This window comes from Mauremys reevesii, linkage group 2 (assembly GCF_016161935.1).
Source record: "Mauremys reevesii isolate NIE-2019 linkage group 2, ASM1616193v1, whole genome shotgun sequence".
Classification (NCBI taxonomy): Eukaryota; Metazoa; Chordata; order Testudines; family Geoemydidae; genus Mauremys; species Mauremys reevesii.
In genome coordinates this window covers 84,431,589-84,450,705 of record NC_052624.1, presented here as the reverse complement: position 1 = coordinate 84,450,705, position 19,117 = coordinate 84,431,589, and the positions used below count along the sequence as shown (strand labels likewise).

General features: G+C 44.1%; 1 protein-coding gene across 28 annotated transcripts in view; it reads left to right on the top strand.

Annotated features, from left to right (window-relative positions):
• The window catches only part of CLASP2 (cytoplasmic linker associated protein 2), a 280,902-nt gene that overhangs the window by 63,944 nt on the left and 197,841 nt on the right, over positions 1-19,117 (top strand). For 27 of the 28 annotated variants that reach the window (XM_039523734.1, XM_039523715.1, XM_039523712.1 and 24 more), the window contains exon 7: positions 3,903-3,973. In XM_039523734.1, the coding sequence (XP_039379668.1) occupies positions 3,903-3,973 (71 nt within the window). Of the gene's footprint in view, positions 1-3,902; positions 3,974-18,164; positions 18,291-19,117 lie in introns of those variants that run through there. The other variant, XM_039523737.1, reaches the window with a different exon arrangement.

Below are 19,117 nucleotides of genomic sequence, written 5' to 3'. Positions count from 1 at the left end.
ACTTTAGTTTATTTTTACCCCCAAGTAGCCCTCTGTTGTGCAAACAGTGTGGATTATATGTGCCAAAGTGAACTGATAACTGGGGGCAGGTTTCACTCCTTCAGGGATGACGAACCAGAGAGAAAAAGTCAGAGTGCCTGGTAGTTAAGAACTTGGGGTAGACCGGTTTGGGAAGACTCAGACTGGAAGGGCTGTTGCGGTCATCCTGCAGAGCGTAACTGGGCTGGTGAAAGCCAGGGTCATACCTTTATGGTTGTAGGTTTGTTACTGGTGTCAGGGCTTTGAGTCATAGTAGTGTAGCATTAAGTCACCCAAGATTATAGGGCTGAATGTGACAGAACCCCTTACTGGTTTCAGTGATCCCCGAAATGTCACACTGCTACACCAGAAACTTGCTGAAATATGCTTATGGGACTGGGAGGCAATTCAACTGGAAGTTGACTATAATCTAAGATAGCATACAGAGTTTCCATGGGAATAGAAAAGTGAACCATGAACGCCGCCGACCCCCCCAGCCCTCTGCCATCGCTGTGGTCTCCGGCCCTTGTATCTAGCCAATAGCAGTGAAAAGAACAGGGAAAGAATAAGACCCAGCACAGCTTTATTTCATTCCCTGAAGTTTCAAGTCAGAACTATAAGCTTCACCTCTCTGCAGCAAAGCGACACTGCACTTGTATTTATGCAACTGATGGACTAGATCTTCCCCCACCCCTGTTTCTCCTAGTTTGTGCAGCATGGCTCAGTGTGGGGAGAGGTCAGACACCAAGGACAGGGAAGGTAAAAATTTTTATAATCTTCCACGGAAGAGAGGACTGCTGTGATGTTCTTTGGACATCCGAAAGTTTTCCTTTCTCTTCCTGAACCTCCCTCTCAACCACTCCTTCCACTTCCGTGCAGCTCCCTTTTGTAAGGAGACATTAAGACCAGTGAGAGAGGGGAGGAGCACATACACTGTGTAGTCTTCCAGTGAAGAAGAGAGAGCTGTTAACTTCTACAACCAGCTATACATTTTCAACACCTATTCTGTACTCAACAAGGATCTTTCTAAACCCACTTCCTCCCTTCCCTTGGTATGTATGGCCCCCCCCAAATTTTTGTTGCCTATGTATTGTCCCGTAAATGCACAGATACAGATGAAATAATTGTTCCATACATTCTATAGCTTCTGCCAAATGTGTAATAGTGGGAACTCAATTTTATTGCTATATGGTATTGTCTTGCTCGGAGACCATTTAGGGGTGAGTGGAGTGAGGGCTGGGCTTAAAATCAGGAGTGTGGCATTGTAGCAAGAGGGGATATTGGTGAGAGGGTGGTGCTCCATTGTAACTTACCAGCTTTGGGTTCTGGCTCCTGCTGCAGCTCGGGGTCCTCCTGAGGTTTGTCCAGGTGTTGGGAGGGGCTTGCTCTACTGGCTCCTTCAGATAGAGGTATAGAATGACAGGCTCCTCTTTTTCTGGAGCTTCTTTTTTGGACCCTTCTGCTTCCTCACCATAGCCCTTATGGACTTCCTTTCAGACAGTAAAACCAGCAGGATTAAGGAAGGGATTGTGAGCCACTTCTGTCTCTGTACTGGGAGCCCTTGAGAGCACCCAGTTCAGCTCATTATAGAATGGGCACGTATGAGGATCTCTCTTGGAGCGACTGAGTCTTTTGTCCTCCAGTATAGAAGCCTCAGGTGCTTCATGTGTTTCTGTCAGTAGGCTGGAATCCGGTAGGTGCCTGCCTGCTCCACCCTCCATGAAATTTGCCAGTACAGATAAATGTTCTTGCTGCTCTGGGTGAAATTGTGAAGGGCAGTGTACTCTGACCATACACGGTTCAGGACCTGGGTGTGGGTGAAGGACCAGGTGACTAGTCTCAAAACGGAATGCATGTTCACCTGTAGTGAGCTAAAGAGTAAAAGACCTTTCTGAAGTGGTCAGTGGAGTTCGTTACTGCTGGTGACAGTGGGCAGACAGGGACTTTTTTATAGATTGGGTAAGGGGTCAGGCAGGAAAGGGTTCCCTGCATTGTGTGAGTGTGGGTGGAGGACTGTTGAAACTCGGGATCTGCTACATGCCTCTTTCTCCCGCACTGGCACAGGTACAGGACTGCCGCAGCCGAGGCATGTACTTACCCCACAGGTGTACTAGCTTACTCCCTTCTACTCACATGCTTCTGGGGTTGAGATGTGACAGTAAGGGGATTATGGCACAACCAGGTGTATGGACAAGTGTACAGTCACTAGTGCAGACGTAGCCTAATTATTCTATGCTCTATTCTTTTTGTAAAAGGTCGACATATTATAGTGATATATTCCCAGCCTGGAAAATGTAAATATTTTAATTATTTTATATTAAACTGCAATTTCCATCCATTGCTTTCAAGTTTGTCTGTTTCAATAATACATAGATACAAGTACATTTTATCTCCTAGCACTTTGGGCTAAATGAGGAATATGGACAATATTAACTGAATACAGTAAAAGCTTTGTCATCTGGCATGTTGGGGCAATGAGGGGTGCTGATAAGTAAAAAATGCCAGTTAATTAATAGGGAGGGAATTTGGGTGCAGGAGGGGGCTCAGGGCTGGGGGTTGGGGCATGGGAGGGGGTGTGGGGCATCAGCTGTGTGAGGGAGTTTGGGTGCAGGAGGGGGCCCAGGCAGGCAGTTGGGGTGCCGGAGGGGGTGCGGGGTACTGGATCTGGGCAGGGCTCACCTCGGACAAGTCCCTGCAAGTGGCAACATGTCCCTGCTGCTCCTAGTTGGAGGCGCAGCTAGGCGGCTCTGCTGCCTCCACCCGCAGGCACCACCCCTGCAGCTCCCATTGGCCTTGGTTCCTGGCCAATGGGAGCTGCGGAGCCAGTGCTTAGGACTGGGGCAGCGTGCCTCCGTCTAGAAATAGTAGGGACACGTTGCCTCTTGCAGGGAGCTGTCCAAGGTGAGCACTATCCGGATATGGCACCCTGAAGCCCCTCCTGCGCACCAACCCCCTGTCCTGAGCCCCCTCCTGCATCCAAACTCCCTCCCAGAGCGTACGGCCTGCACTCCCTCCCACACTCTGAACCCCTCGGGGCCGTTCCTCCACCTAGGAGTAGCAGGGACATGTTGCCACTTCTGGGGAACCACTCGGAGCCGGATAGGGAGCCTACTGGCCCCACGCCAACCGGACTATAAACTGGGCTTTTAATGAAGATCAGAAATGCCGGTGTATAGAGCTTTCCCGTTGCTAAAGAGTCGGATAACACAGCTTTTACTGTAGTTTCTTTTACTGTCTATTTACATGCACTTAGAGCACTCAGCATATTTCTGTTCTTTTTGTAATCATACATAAAATATTGTTACCTTTTACTTTAATTAAGAGTAAAATGTTTAGTATGTTTTGAAAGTGAAATATAACTACTTTTTTCCTGCTACTGGAAAGCAAAACTACTCTTATGAACTGTAGCTTTATTAAAATAAAACAGAGATTTTGACAAATCTGGTAATTGCCACCAAACATATTCAATCTTATCCTTCATTTTTACAATATATCCACTACTTTACTTTTTAGAGCTTTACATAAATATGCTAGTATGTTCACATAAAGCATAGTGTATACCATTAATATAAATGTAATGTAGTAATTTTTTTTGTCATGTTAATTGTAATGTACAATTTTATTAATTGCTAAGTGAATTTTGTTTGTTAGAATATGTTGAATTTATTCAAGAGGAAAAGTCTTTCAGATATTGTTTCCATAGATTTCTAATGGCTGAAATAATAAACAGCTTGAGTTTCAACCATTTGTCTATAAATCTGCTCATGAAGAAAATACAGCTAGAACTGAGTTGGAGTTTAGTTTTTATTTTTCATTTTGGTGGTTGGAGAAATATCCCTACTTCATTCACAGACGTTAAAATTGATCTTTGCCCTTATTTCCAGGTTACAAACAATATTTGCAAAATTTGATGAAGTGAGAGACTCTGGAAATATGATTTTAAGTAACATCAGTGGTAAGTATGCAACTGTATATTGCTATTCAAAGTTGGAGGTTAATGTAACTCACATTTAACCTTTATTAAGCACTGTAATCTGTTTTGTGGAACTACTAGCATTACAAAAGTGAAGCTCACGTTAATCTGTTGTAGAAATACGCATTTAAGCCACAATCTGAACGTTAGACATTAGGGTAATTCTAACAAATGCTTACTTTCTCATACTGATGGTCTTTTCTTGAAGTCATTGTTAATATCCTTTTCTGCACAACACTCTTGTATCCCACTATGTGAATGACTAAAATATCTTGCAGTGATTGCTTTAAATAATTTCATTACTTACATCTCTGCACCATTGCAGTGTAAAAGTGGTAAAAACAGCTAGTTTTGCTGCACCATTGAAGCAATTAGGTCCTCAAACTATGTTCAGAATAGTTACTTTTGTGCTCAGTAAGGGGTAATGAGGAGGTTTCAGAAAAGCTATCTAAATAGGTGTGTGTAATTCCTTATTACATTTTCATACATTACATACATTTAACTTAGACCATGTCTCTCTCCAGGAATTAAACATAAATATATTGACAGTTTTTTCTTTAAAAGAAAAATATTTGAGTGTCTATAAACAATTGTAAGAGCATTTTGATACTGTTGTAGCTATTAGAAAACTTGAAGTGTGTTGAAGTAAAGACTCTGATCTTACTCAAGTTCCCTGTACTAGCAAATTTACTTTGCTAGATTTTTTTTTAACTGTAGTTTTGATGCAGTTCACTGAAGCAAACTTGTGCATTGAATTCCTATTGTAAATTCCCCATTGTGGTTCTAGTATAGTATTTGGTTTTAGTGAAAGAACAGAAGCATCACTCATTATTTTAATCAACAAATTACTTTGAGTTTTGTGTGTTAAGTGAAAGCCAATTATAAAAATTAATACTGCAACTAAAAAGGTGCTGCATCAAGAGACTTCAATAAGACTGCTTTTGGAGCTTTCATCATTCTTTTTTGTTGTCTAAGATGTAAGAAAATCCTGATTTACATTTATCGGATTTTTCTGATCGTTGTTTTTTGAGACAAATCTAGATTGCCTTAAGTGCATTCTATTATAATTTTAAAAAGTAGAGAAATTAGAGTTAATGTCACCCTGTTTTATTTAAATATAAATGCATTTTCGAAAAATTAGTATTGCGATTGATACAGCAGGGCCAGGGAGCAGTGGGATAGTGGTCGAGGGGAGATATATAAGCCCTAGGCTAATTAAGGTGTGGTTCCCTGTAGACTAGGAAAGGTTACTACAGGTTAATTGGAGCCCTAATAAAACCCCCGTGCTTCAGGCAGTCAGGTGGTACAAAGAAGGAGAGAGGACTGGAGTTTGTAGGTGTGTGGCTGAGACTTCAAAGACCAGAGAACCAGAGGAAGGGAAACCCTGCCCCAGCAGGGCAGGGAGACTCCCTCTCCCACAGTCAAGGATCAAGCATAACCCTACCCCAGAGGAAAGAGGGTAAGAAACCCCTAGGGTTTGAGAGGGGCAGGGGCTCAGAGTGAGGAGCAAGCCCAGACCGCTTCCCTCCTCTACTACCTTCTCAGGCCACTAGTGGGGCCCTTGTCACCTGAAGACCAGGGATGAGGGGTGGTGTCCTAGCCCTCCACCAAGAAAAGCATGGGACCCACCATACCAATCCTATAAACCAACTTTCTTTGTCCTCTAAACGGTAAAATTTGGTGGACACTGCACTAGACAAAAGGCTAGAGTGGTCACATTTTGGGAGGGCACTAGGAAGTCTGGGATATGGGTGGTTGGACTTGGGCCTGTATAATGCAGTGTAGAAGCGGGAGATGAAGATTGGGACCCAGGGTTTAACAGTTCCTAACCCGATGTTAGAAATGAGTGTAGATGCTGAAGCCCCAGGTTAACAAACCCATGGTCTGCTAATTTGAGTTCTATTAACCCTGGGCTTAGATTGCAGTGTATACATAACATTAGGGCAGTGGTTCTCAATCTGCGGCCCATGGGCCACTTGCAGCCCAATCAGCACACAGCTGTGTCCACATGACTTCCTCACGGCCATATAGGTAGTATTGGATGTATTGGATGATAAATAGGTTGAGAACCACTGCCTTAGGGAATGTCTACACAGCAGTATGCACTTGTGTCCTGACTCATGTGTATGTGGGCGTATATTAGCCAAGCCGACTTCTGAGAGTCCATGGGGTGGGTGGGGAATGTGCAAATCATAGCTCAACACGCACTCTTCCCCATACCCACTCAAGCACACCAGTTCAGGTTCAGCTCACCTCTTATGTGGATTTGAGTGTGGATTGGGGGGGGGGCGGGAAGGAGAGGAGTGTGTGACATTGGGCATGCAACACAACCCACTGCAAGCATGCATTGTAGATGTACCATGATACTGCACTCCTTATTGGACTCTTGTATTTTGAGATTTGCCTCAGTCTTTTTATCTGACTTTAAGCAGGTTGCTTAACATCTCTGAACCTTGGTTATCTTATCTGTAAAACACAGGTGTTCTTTGAGTGCTTGTTCATGTCAATTCCAATTAGGTGTGCACATGCTGTGTTCCCCCCAGCAGTATGTCGAGTTGGCTCAGGCACCTTCTGGGGTCGCGCCTTTAGGGCGCTGGATATAGGACCCTGCTGACCTGCCATACTCTGTTCCTTCTTACCACCTGTGATGGTTAGCCAGAATGCTCGCTCTTCCTTTGGCAAGCGTGTCTCTAACAGGTGAAGTTTCATTCTTTTATATAGTTAGTTTACATAGTCGTTAGTAGTTTTACATACAAGTTTCATTTGGGGGTTTCCATCCACTTTCTTCCCAGTACCAGGGCATGCCTCGGTCTCCAGGTTTTAAACCCTGCGAAGCTTCTGGCAAGCTTATGCCCAAGAATGACCCCCATTCTTCTTGGTTAAAGTGCCTGGGGGAAGCTCATCAAAAAGAATGCTGCAAAATTTGCAGAAGTTTCTGTCCAAGGACACAGAAGGGGAGAGATCAGCATCTCAAGTTAATACTCATGGAGGCAGCTCTCCATCTGCAATTGGACCCTGAATTGACGGAGCCAACCCTGAGCATCTCATCATCTGTGTGGAGTGCACTGGCACCGCTGGTACACAAATCGGCCCTGAGGAAGACTTGAGTAGAGACCCTCGGCACCGACAGGACAGGGTCAGCACCGCTCACGTTCACCAGTGCCTCATAAGAAAAAGAGACCTGAAAGGGATTGCTTCCCTATGTCCAGAGGTGCAGAAGGAGCCCGCCGCCGTGAGACCCATGTTGGGCCTTGCAACTTCAGTCTCGTCTTCAAGGGTCACGTTGACTCCTGCCCCTACACGGGACTAGTCGAGTCCAGGCCCCCATCTTTCACCAGTCAGTGAGGGCCATGACCTATGGATGCCATCCATGCTGGAGGCATTTGAGGTGGCGAGAGACCTTATCACCAAGGGCAGGGAACAGGACCTGCTTGTAGCCACAGCCTTGTCTTCGCCCGATGAGGTGATGGCGGGCCCCTTCCCTGGAGGATAGCAGAGTGCTCCAACAACAACTCAGGACGCTGGCAGAGAACCTGGCAATCCAGGCTGAGGAGGTGGATGCAGCATCGGACCCTATGGTCCACATCTTGGCCCCTTTGGGCCCCTCCCATGTTGCTCTGCCATTTATTAAAACAAAGACACCACTAAAACTCTCTGGCAGACCCCTGCCTCTTTGCCACCAACAGCAAAGAGAAATGAGCGGAAGTACTTTGTTCCCTCTAGAGCAGTGGTCACCAACCCGTCAATCGCGATCAGCTGGTTGATCCTGGGGAGTCTCTCAGTTGATCGTGATGTCCGGCTGCGGCAGTGTAGCGGGGCTGCCGCTAAGGCAGGCTCCCTGCCTGTCGTGGCCCTACGCCGCTCCCGGAAGCAGCCAGCATGCCCCTTGGCAATGGTCTCTGCGCTTTGCTCCTGCATGCAAGTACCAACCCTGCAGCACCCATTGGCCAGGAATGGAGAACTGTGGCTAATGGGAGCTTTGGGGGCGGTGCCTGCAGAGAGGGGCAGCGCGCAGAGCTACGTATCCACCCTCTCCCCTCCCCAGGGGCCTCAGGGGCGTGTTTGGCACCTTCCAGGAGCAGTGTGAGGCCGGGGCAGGCAGGGAGCCTGCCTTAGCTTTGTTGCGCTGCCGACCGGGAGCTGCCTGAGGTAAGTGCTGCCTGGTGGGAGGCCACAACCCAGCCCTGAGCCCTCTCCCGGAGCCAGCACCCCTTACTCCCTCCTGCACCCTGACCTTGCTGCCCCAGCCTTGACCCCATACACCCTCCTGTACCTCTGCCCCAGCCCTGACACCCCCCCCCCCCGGAGCGAGCACCCCGTCATGCACCTCAACACTCTGCCCCAACCCAGAGCCCCCTCCTGCACCTCAACACCCTCCCAGAGTTTGCTCCCCCCCCCTACACCCCAACCCCCTGCCCCAGGCTCAGCCCAGAGTCCCTCCCACACTGTGAAGCCCTCGGCCCCAGCCCAGAGCCCACACCCCCCTCCCGAACCCCAACCCGCTGCTGCAGCCTGGTGAAAGTGAGTGAGGGTGGGGGTGAGTGAGCTATGGAAGGAGGGGAGGATGGAGTGGGTGGGGCTTTTGGTAAGGGGTCATTGCCTCAGGGAATGGGCAGGGTAGATCCTTGGTTGCTCTTAAATTCAAAAAGTGATTTTGGGCGTGAAAAGGTTGGAGACCACTGCTCTAGAGGCTGTGAGTACCTCTATACCCACCCACCCCACTTGCAATGTTCCCTATAATTTTTTTCATCCCAGTGTGGAATAAATTTTATGTGCACCAACGTATGTCCGGATGTGCGACACCAGTAGAAACAAAAAAAACTAGATATAATGTATATTTAAAAAAAGTTACCATAGGGATAATTACTCCAGCGAGGACAAGTTAAGCATTTTAGAACTCACTACTCAAAATTAAATTTAAGCATAAGAGAAATAAAAATTATGAAATGCATAGACCAGTCAAAACACTAAAATAATACACTTTTGAAAGAATAAAATTACAGCGAATATGTGTGTATTGCAGAAAGTACCAAGAAGAAACCACAATAATAATACAAGTATGTGTTGGGAGGTGAGTATGAAAGAGAGAGAGTGTGTGTGTGTGTGTGTGTGTGTGAGACCCAGAAACGGTGTGTAACATTGTAAGCGTGTGACTCAGAGACTCTGTGTGCAGATATGACTCGGAGACTGTGCGCGTCCGCTGCTGGGGAAATCTCAGAAACAGTGCACTGTCTCTTTAAGAAAGGCGCTCAGTCACTCACTGTTCACTGCAGCAGCTCTGAGTCCTGAGCCAGGCTGTCCCCTCTCCTCTGCTCTACAGAGATGTGGTACAGGGGCAGGGGGAGAAGGACATACTGACATCAGCACCCTCCTCCTTCCCCCTACCTCCCTCACTGTACACAGCCAGCAGGAAAGTCCCAGGAGCAGCTGCAGGACAGAGCAACGTGAGGGGGGAGGGGCACCTGAACACATGTTGCTGGCATGTGAATCTCTCCTTGGCAGCTGCCCAAGCGTGCAGCTTACAGGGAACACAGCTGGCTGAACTCTCTAATGGTGGCTGTGGCAAATGAGGGAGCGCCAATGCCCATCCCCAAAAAATCAGGAAACAAAAAAATTGGACCTCTTTGGGAGGAAAATGTATTTGACTGTGGAGCTCCAGCTCCGTATATCTAACTACTGTCCTCGGCAGGTACAACTACAGCACCGCTGAGCGATGGACAAGTTTGTGGAGCTGTTAACAGAGGACTCTAGGGTGGAGTTTTCCTCGCTCATGGAGGAAGAGTAACTGGTTTCCTGTGCTTCGCTGCAGGCAGCCCTTGATGTGGCTGACTCAGCGTGCCAGAATGTGGCCTCAGGGATAGCCATGAGAAGAAGCTCCTGGCTGCAGGTCTCTGGGCTCCCTTACGAGGTCCAGCAGTTGATACAGGACCTCCCCTTTGAGGGTTCAGCCTTGTTTTCAGAGAAAACAGACTCACGGCTCCATAGCCGTGAAGATACGCCTGGGGGCGACGCACCAGTCTGGACACTGGATCCATCCCGCCTTACATTTTTGTGCCAACTGTCCCCTTTCTACCTGTGCGTGGGCCCGTATTACACTGGATTGCTGGGTATTCTGCACAGTAGAAAGGGGAGAGTCCCTCCAATTCTCTACCCTTCTGCCCTTCCACCCCCGCTTCCCCGTCCCTCTTCAGTGACCCTTCACACGAGCAACTCCTCACATGGGAAGTGCAGTCGCTCCCAACACTGGGGGCAGTGGAAGAGTTTCCTCAGGAGCTGAGAGGCAAGGACTTCTATTCCCGGTATTTCTTAATACCAAAAGCCAAAGGTGACCTCAGACCCATCCTAGACATGCAACATCTCAACCGGTTCATGAAGAAACTGAAGTTTTGCATGGTCTCTTTGGTCTCCATTATCCCTTCCTTGGATCCAGGGACTGGCATGCTGCCCTCGACTTGAAGGATGCTTACTTTCATATTTCAGTCACGCCGTCCCACAGAAGGTACTTCAGGTTCGTGGTGAACCACAATCATTATCAGATCAGTCATCCCGTTCGGCCTGTTGGTGGCTCCTCAAGTATTTATCAAATGCATGGCAGTTGTGGCTGCGTTCCTACGCAAGCGTCGTGTGGAAATCTTCCATATCTTGATGACTGGCTAATCAAGGGCTTCTCCAGGGCGCGAGTGCAGGCACAAGTCAGCTTCATAAAGGCTACTTAAGATGACCTGGGCCTTCTGAGTGTATAAAAGTCAACCCTATCCTCTGTGCAGTGGATAGAGTTTATAGGGGCAGTATTGGACCCTACAGAGGCCAGGGCATACCTCCTGGAGTTGTGATTCCGGTCCCTGGGCTACCTCATTCGAAGCCTTAGGCTGTTCCCTACCACCACAGCAAGGAATTGCCTAAAGCTTCTGGGTCATATGGCCGCTTGCAGCTATGTAGCACAACATGCCAGGCTGAGACTCTGGCCTCTTCAGTCATAGCTGGCCTCAGTGTATCGCTCGGTTCAGGATGGTCTAGACAAGGTTGTCACTCTATCTTGTCCTGTCCTCAACTCCCTCTTGTGGTGGATCAAACTGCAGGTGGTGTGTGTGTGGGTTCCCTTCACCAGACCACAACCAGCCCTCTTGCTGCTGGTGGATGTGTCAGTGTTGGGGTGGGATGCGCACTTGGGAGACCTCAGGACACAGGGCCGCTGGTCTCAGTCAGAGCTCTCCCTTCACATCAACATCAGGGAGCTGAGAGCGGTCCGCCTAGCATGCAAAACATTCCAAGTTCATCTGGAAGGGAAGTGTGTATCGGTTATGATGGACAATACAACAGCAATGTTGGGGGGAGTGATAGCTCAGTGGTTTGAGCATTGGCCTGCTAAACTCAGGGTTGTGAGTTCAATCCTTGAGGGGGCCACTTAGGGATCTGGGGCAAAATCAGTACTTGGTCCTGCTAGTGAAGGCATGGGGCTGGACTTGATGACCTTTCAGGGGCCCTTCCAGTTCTATGAGATAGGTATATCTACGTATATTATATAAACAGATGGGGATGCACGCGCCTCATCTGTGCCAGGAAGCCCTCAGACTTTGGGACTTTTGCTCACTCGATACACCTGGAGGCATCGTACCTGGAGTACAGAACGAATTGGTGGTCTATCTCAGCAGGTCCTTTCATGGCCACGAGTGGTCCCTACACCCAGATGTTGCAAACACTATCTATCTTCCAACAGTGGGGGTTTCCCCAGATAGACTTGTTTGCCATGCAACGCAACAGGAAGTGCCTGCAGTTTTGCTCCTTCCTGAATCACAGCCCAGGCTCCATCACGGACACGTTCCTCCTTCTCTGGAAGGGACACCTCTTGTACACGTTTCCTCCCATACCTCTCGTTCACAAAGTGCTTCTCAAGGTTCGGAGGGACAAGGCCTTGGTAATACTGTGCCCATCAGCACTGGTACACATCTCTCCTGGAAATGTCTGTGGAAGCCCCAATCAGCTTACTGTTCTTCCTGGACTTGATAACTCAGGATCATGGTCATCATTAAAGGTACATCTGGCTACTATTTTGACTTCCATCCAGGCATGCAGGGTCTGTCAGACTTTGCCAACCTGATGGTGAGTCGTTTCCTAAAGGGTCTCGACGGACTCTACCCTCACCCTAGCGCTATGTTTCTTGTTGTATCTCTCATACAAGGTGGAACTCCTGATAGCAATAACATCGGCCAGCAGAGTATTGAAGCTCAAGGCACTAACTTCTAAGCTTCCGTGGACAATGTTCAGCTCAGACCTCATCCGGCATTCCTCTCCAAGGTCGTCTCCCAGGTCCACATTAGCCAGGACATCTTTCAATCAGTTATCTATAAGCTGCACTCAAGCAGCTGGGAGAAAAAACTTCACTCATTGGATGCTCGCTGGGCTTTAGCCTTCTACATTGAGTGAACAAAACTGATCCGGAAATCCATTCAGCTGTTTGTCATAGTAGCAGACAGAATGAAGGAGCTTCCAGTCTCCTTCCAAAGGATCTCTTCTTGGATCATGGCCTGCATCCAGGCATGCAACGACCTGGCAAAGGTACCTGCCCCTCCGCTTACAGCACTCTCCACAAGGGTGCAGGCATCATCAGCGGCGTCCCTGGCCCATGTTCTGATGCAGGAAATATGCAGAGCTGCGATGTGGTCGTCAATGCATACCTTTACCTCGCATTATGCTATTACCAGCAGGCCAGAGACAATGCAGCCTTTGGTAGATCAGTGTTAGTCAGCGAACCTTGAGCTCTGACCCAGCCTCCAAACTTGGACTTGGTAATCACCTAATTGGAATTGACATGAACAAGCACTCAAAGAAGAAAAACGGTTTCTTATCTTCTTGTAATGGTTGTTCTTCAAGATGTGGTGTTCACGTCCATTCCAATACCCACCCTCCTTACCCCTCTGTTGGAGCAGCCGAAACGAAGGAACTGAGGGGATGGCATGTTGGCAAGGCCCTATATCCAGCACCATAAAGGTGCTACCCCAGGGGGTGCCTGAGCTGACAAATACTGCTAGGGGGAAAACTTTCTGGCTGCTGTGCACGCACCGCGTGCATACCTAATTGGAATGTACATGAACAACACATCTCAAAAAAAAACAGTTATGAGAAGGTAAGTAGCTATTTTTTAATGCTTATGCGCCTTGGTGAAGGATTTTGAGATCCTATGGGTGGCAGGTGCCATATGAGTGCAAATTATTATATTCCTTTCAACTCTATCATCACGGAGGCAAAATCTCTTGCATTAAATATGTACTTCAGCACATTTCTGGTTATACCTTAATGTTTTCTTCTCAGTTTAGCAGTTTTCAGTACACTGATTTATTTAAAAAAAAAAAAAAAAAAAAAGGGGGCCAACATCAAAAATAAAATTAAAAAAAAAAAAAGCTTCCCCTATCTCTCATGGAAGGCAGATTGTGATTTTGACAAGGGCAGTCTATGCTTTCTATATTTGCATCCAGATTGAAATTTATTGTACTGCTTCCTGTAGCAGCATTGCCAGCACCTTTTAGTACCTTTGCCAAACATGGCTGGTTAGAGGCCAGATTCTAATTTCCATATGCATTTGGAGTGACACTGATGGAGGGAAAATGGTTTTGAACCTTGTTTTCCTACTTAATGTTTGATACATTAAAAAGATCTGAAATGGTTTTTATTCTTCTTTTGGGGTTTAAAAAAGAGAGGGTGTGCGGGGAGCCCATAGGGCTTCTACATACTTAGCATTTTTACAGATAAATGTAATCTTTTCTGTTTTGCTGAAGGTTTCTCTTAGAGGGCCCAAATATGTGGCTTGGGAACATTGACTTAACTCAGGGGTTCTCAAACTGGGAGTTGGAACCCCTCAGGGGGTCATGAGGTTATTACATGGGGGGGGGGTCACGAGCTGACAGCCACCACCCCAAACTCCGCTTTGCCTCCAGGGTTTATAATGGTGTTAAATATATAAAAAAGTGTTTTTAATGTATGGGGGGAGGGCACACTCAGAGGCTTGCTGTATGAAAAGGGTCACCAGTACAAAAGTCTAAGAAGCCCTGACTTAACTGAAGGGAAGGATCTTTGATTCTTTAATCAAATAACCTTCTGCCAACTATTAAGGTATTTCAGTTAATACCTATTGAACAAAATTTTCAAAATAAAATACTAGGTTAAAACAATCTGAATAAAAATCACTTCCAGATTTAATTTCCATGTTTGATTTTTTTTTTAAACTTTTTATTTCTCTTGGAGTTTGTCTTCAATACAGTTTAATTCAAGTTAATTAATTGCCATTTAAGTTGAGTTAGGCATGAAGATGAACCACAAATGTTTGTACCCTGGAACAAACGTTTGTGAAGTATCTAAACTAATAAGTACAGATGTGTTAGCTAACTTGACTTAATTGGCGATCAGTTAATTTTAATTCAAAAGACTAGTTGCCTGTGGACTTCTCTTGGAAAAAACAAAGTAGAATAAAATTTGCTTTAAGAACCTCTGAACTTTTTTCAAAAATGTTACAGGTCTCCTTTATCAAACCATAAACAAACTAAATAAATAACCCCAGTCTTTTTCCTTTTAATACTTTATGGGCTGGTGTTTCTACCAAACAACATCTGTGTTGCATTGAATGAGAAGAAACAGAGTTAGAGCTGACATAAAATAATTTTGCTGTGGATGTGAATTTTCATCTCCTTCCCTGTCACGTGGTTTTCCCCATCCTTCCAAAAAAACCAGAACAAAAAACAAAGAAAAATCTGATGGCATCAGTTTCAACCACGCTAACCCAAATGCTATCCTAAAAAAGTAATCTGAGGCCTAGTCTACACAAAAATTTGCATTGGAATAACAAAAGGTATGAATTGAAATTGTGTAGTTATTTCAGTACAAGTCTGTGTGTTGACACTAGCTGCTCCAATTCCGGAATAAGTGTTCATACACAGATTTGCACTGAATAACTATATAATTTCAATCCACATCTTTTCTACTTCCAGGATGTTTCTGATTTTGTCAACTTTAAATTGATGCTAAGATTCAGAAGAATTATATAGAAGCTAAGATAAGGGATTTTGGACAGAGAGAGATAGGAGGATGGTGACAAGTTTAATGACGTAAAGGCAACAATCAGACATGTGACGAGGTGAAATCACTAAGGGAACAGATGTAGTGGGAGAAGAGGAGGGGACCGTGGACAGAATTCTGTGGGATCCTCATGTGAGGTGAGAGCGCTGAGGAGGACCCACTGGAGTGGGCACTGAAGGAGCAATAATTGGGGTAAAAGAATGGAGTCTCAAAAGCCAAGGGAAGGAAGGGAAGAATGGAAGGTTTTGCATAGATTGGCAAGAGAGCCAAGGCAGGGATCTATAGTTTTTTTGCTTTGATCAAGGGTCTTGATCCCACTTGTCTCCAACCTTAACTGATGTTGTACATTCATTCTGTCTTCAACTGAGCTTTTCTTTTCTTGGCTATGCCTCTCGTAGTACTGCAGTCACTCAGTGGTTTCTTTCCTATCTTCTGTCAGTCAACTATTTGGTAGGTGATAGAAGCAGGCGTCTTTTCTCCAGCATGTATAACACAGATGAATTAGCTAGTATGAAAACCTTTACCTTTGTGATTTGGGTTTTTGTTCACATTTATAGTTTTGTGCAGTTTTGTGCTTAATACTATGGTGGTATAAATTCATGCCAGTTATACCAACTCATAGGTTTACTGCCAGCTTTTACTCTCCTGAATTCCCATGGAAATCAATGTTGTATTCCTGCAAACTGGAGAAGGTAATTTAAAGCACCTCCCCATTTTCAGCAAATAAATGACCATTTCCATGGAAACAGGAGTGGCAGCCACACTAGAGCTGTTAGAACGCTTGTTCTGCTGGCTGAGGTTTGTAAATATGATTTCTTTGAGGATCTGACAGACTTCTAGTCTACAGGATTGTAAATGTTGGGAAGAGGGTATTAAAGTAAAAGTAATTAGAATAGAGAACATTAAGTTGGGTTTTTTTTTTCCCTCTTCAGTGGGAGAAATGATTTGAGGGTAATCTGAATTGGCTGTCTAGACACAATCTTTGCAGTTATCCCACTTAATAGTATGTCTCCACTCATAATGCCCATTTTATAAAAATAAAATGTGATAGTATGAGGTGGTGTGTTAAAGCTTTTTCTATCACAATTTTAGGACAGATATTATGGGTGGAAAGGCTATGGATGAGTTATGTAGGTCTTTCCAAACAAGTGTCAGTAAAAACTTCATAGTATCCCACATCACAAAAATATTTGTTTTGCCACTTATTTTGTTTGTTTTTAATGCTTTCCTCTAAGTTTCTCTCTGCTATTGTCTCCCTGTAAGTATAGTTGCTGTGGAAGCATTGATGTCATTGATATTGGCAAAGCTCCCAAATGTGATTCAAAATGCATTTATATAAAGGTTTTGGAAATATGGGCATTTGCTGAGAATGTCATGGCTATATGTGAGGTATAAATTATTACATTCATTTTATGACTAGCAAACACAATCCAAGTGGCCAAGGGGTAGTCATGTGATTTTTAGTTTTCATTGTTGTTGTCCTAGCTAGCTAATAGTTTTAGGCATCAAAAACTATTGATCAGCAAGACATTAGCTGAGACAGGGAAATATAACCCTATGACAAAATGTAAAAAAGAACCTTGGCCTGAATTTTTTTTCCTCCCAGAGTTGCTGAACACCTGCACCTCTCACTGATATAATTTTAATTAAAATTGCCCAGAACTGTCCTCAGCAAATGAGTGCCCCTCCCTTCTTATTTGAGATATTTTAAATTATTCTGTAGTTAAATGCATATTGCACTTGAAGCACCTCTTCTTTTAGAGGTGTCTACCATGCCATAGGAAACAAATTGGGTGTGTGTTGGGGTCAGTTTTTTTTTTTAAATCTAGATTGTGTACCTTTAATTACCTACACATTTATTACTTTTTTACAATATTACACTCTTTATACCTATATTCTTGTATTATGTAATATGGAATGTAAGAATGTTAAAAAATAACCAAGGAAAATAAATGGAAATAGCTCAGTTTTCCAGCAGACTTCTTTGGTAGATGTGACACTGTCACAGTCTATATGCATCAAGTGGGAACGAGCAATCTGTTACAGGTCTCATTTGAAAAGAAAGGGAAAGATTTTCAAGTAGATTTGAATGCCCCAAATAATGAGATTATTGTGCATCTATATCTTAAAGCCCTTTTCTTTTTAAAAAAAAAAAAAGTTTGCAAGTTGTCTTCTTAACAATGCAATAAAGGGACTTCCATATCAAATTAGAATATCCTTGTATCACTTCTTTGGGCACAAATTTTATGTAAAAATCTGATTTTTGTTTTTTCTTTGTATGTAGTTGAGTAGCATGAAGTGGCATTCTTGTAAATAAGGAAACAAATAGCTATATTCTTTCTGCATGGAGGCAGATTTGTATGCATTTTTTATCTTTCTTTGTAGGAAGCACTTGTCTGTCTTTATGGGACTGGAAAATAACTGTTGTGTTTCTTTTTGACAAAAGGTATATTACAGACTCTCTGCAGCTGCACGGTTAATTGAATTTCAGTCTCTGTCTCCACCAGAAGCAATTCTTGCTTAATGTGACACAGCTTTGTGCACACAGAAAAGCCTTTGACAGACTGCCTTTTGACGTGATTTGTTTACAGCAACCAGAAATGTTTTTAGACAATAAGAGGTTAATTGAGAAGATTTGGAATATTATTATTTTGTGCTTCTTGTTTTCTCTTTGTAAATAGTAAAGGATAATTATAAAAGGATAAGAATCCCTTTTAAAAGATGTAAATCAGATAATCCATCAGATGAGGTGATGGTCACTGATTGCAAAGGCATCTTTAGGGAGTAGATGCAGAAAGTGATTACTGAACACATGCCTTGTGTTTTGATGATTGCATTAAATGCTTTCTATGGGACAACGTTCATTGGCCAGGAGAGATTTATTTAAATAAAAAACAGGCCAGACCCTTTGTAAAGAGGAGATAAAAAGGAACCGAAATCTACCAGTATGTGCACCATTAATGTTTAAGATAGAATGATACTGGATATGCTAAATTGAAAGCAGTTTTCTGCAAGAGGTAGGACTTGTATTTTGAAATGGTGTAGCAGCTGTTGGCTATTGCAGCATAGAACTGCAGATCTGACAGGGTCACACAGTACTCTGTCTTCATGCTGCACTGGATTGAGGGTGGCGCAGGCACATACAGTCACTCATATAGTTGGCTGTCACTTGATCTGTTTCATTCAGAAAGCTCCCAGTAGCATCTAAATTGTATAATGGCTGTTGGGGATGGTGAGTAAGATTTTTATGGTTGTACATATCCATTTTTTTTGTGTACATTTGTGTTGGCTGAAACCATCTTTTAGTCTCTAAAATATTTTGCACAAATATTATTGTATGTTTTCTGTGGACTAATTGTTTTTTGTAGCTTTGCCACTTTTAGTGTATTTAAACTGATAACATTGAGAATAGCAATTTGATTTGCAAGCCAAATACTTAACTCTGTCATTATTTTGTGTGGTGGTCGTGGGGAATGTGGCTGAAGAGGATGTGTCGTGTATGTAAATGATGGGGAAATATCCAAATGCTTTTATAGTGAGAAGACAGCTTCTGGAGCAAAGGCTGATTCTTTTGAAGCAAGGTTTGACCATATTAAGTGCATCAGAGTCTTCAGTATTCAGGCTGACATCTTATCCTGAGGTGCTTAGCATCAGCTGAAGTCCCATCATGCAAGGATAATACAAACACCTAAAAGGTTTCTTTAGACACTAAAAATATTAACCTTAATACAATATTTTGGTAAACTTTTATTTTAAAATCAGGTCTTTGGACTTTTGTGGCATTTTCTGTAATTGAAATAGTTATTTTAAATAGATTAAATGTTTCCCATGTGCATTTTGTATTTGCACATCTGTCCAACAAATAGAAAAAATGCTATTACCTAAGTGTTTATTTTAACAGAACTGGGTAGTATCTGCTGGAATGTAGTGTGTTAAAATAAATAAATAAATAAATGAAGAAGAAGAGAAAAGAAAAATACATAACCTAACCAATATTTTAGGGTATTAGTAAAAGGTTTACTTTTAGAGCTAAAATATAAATACAAGAAATAAGCGTCA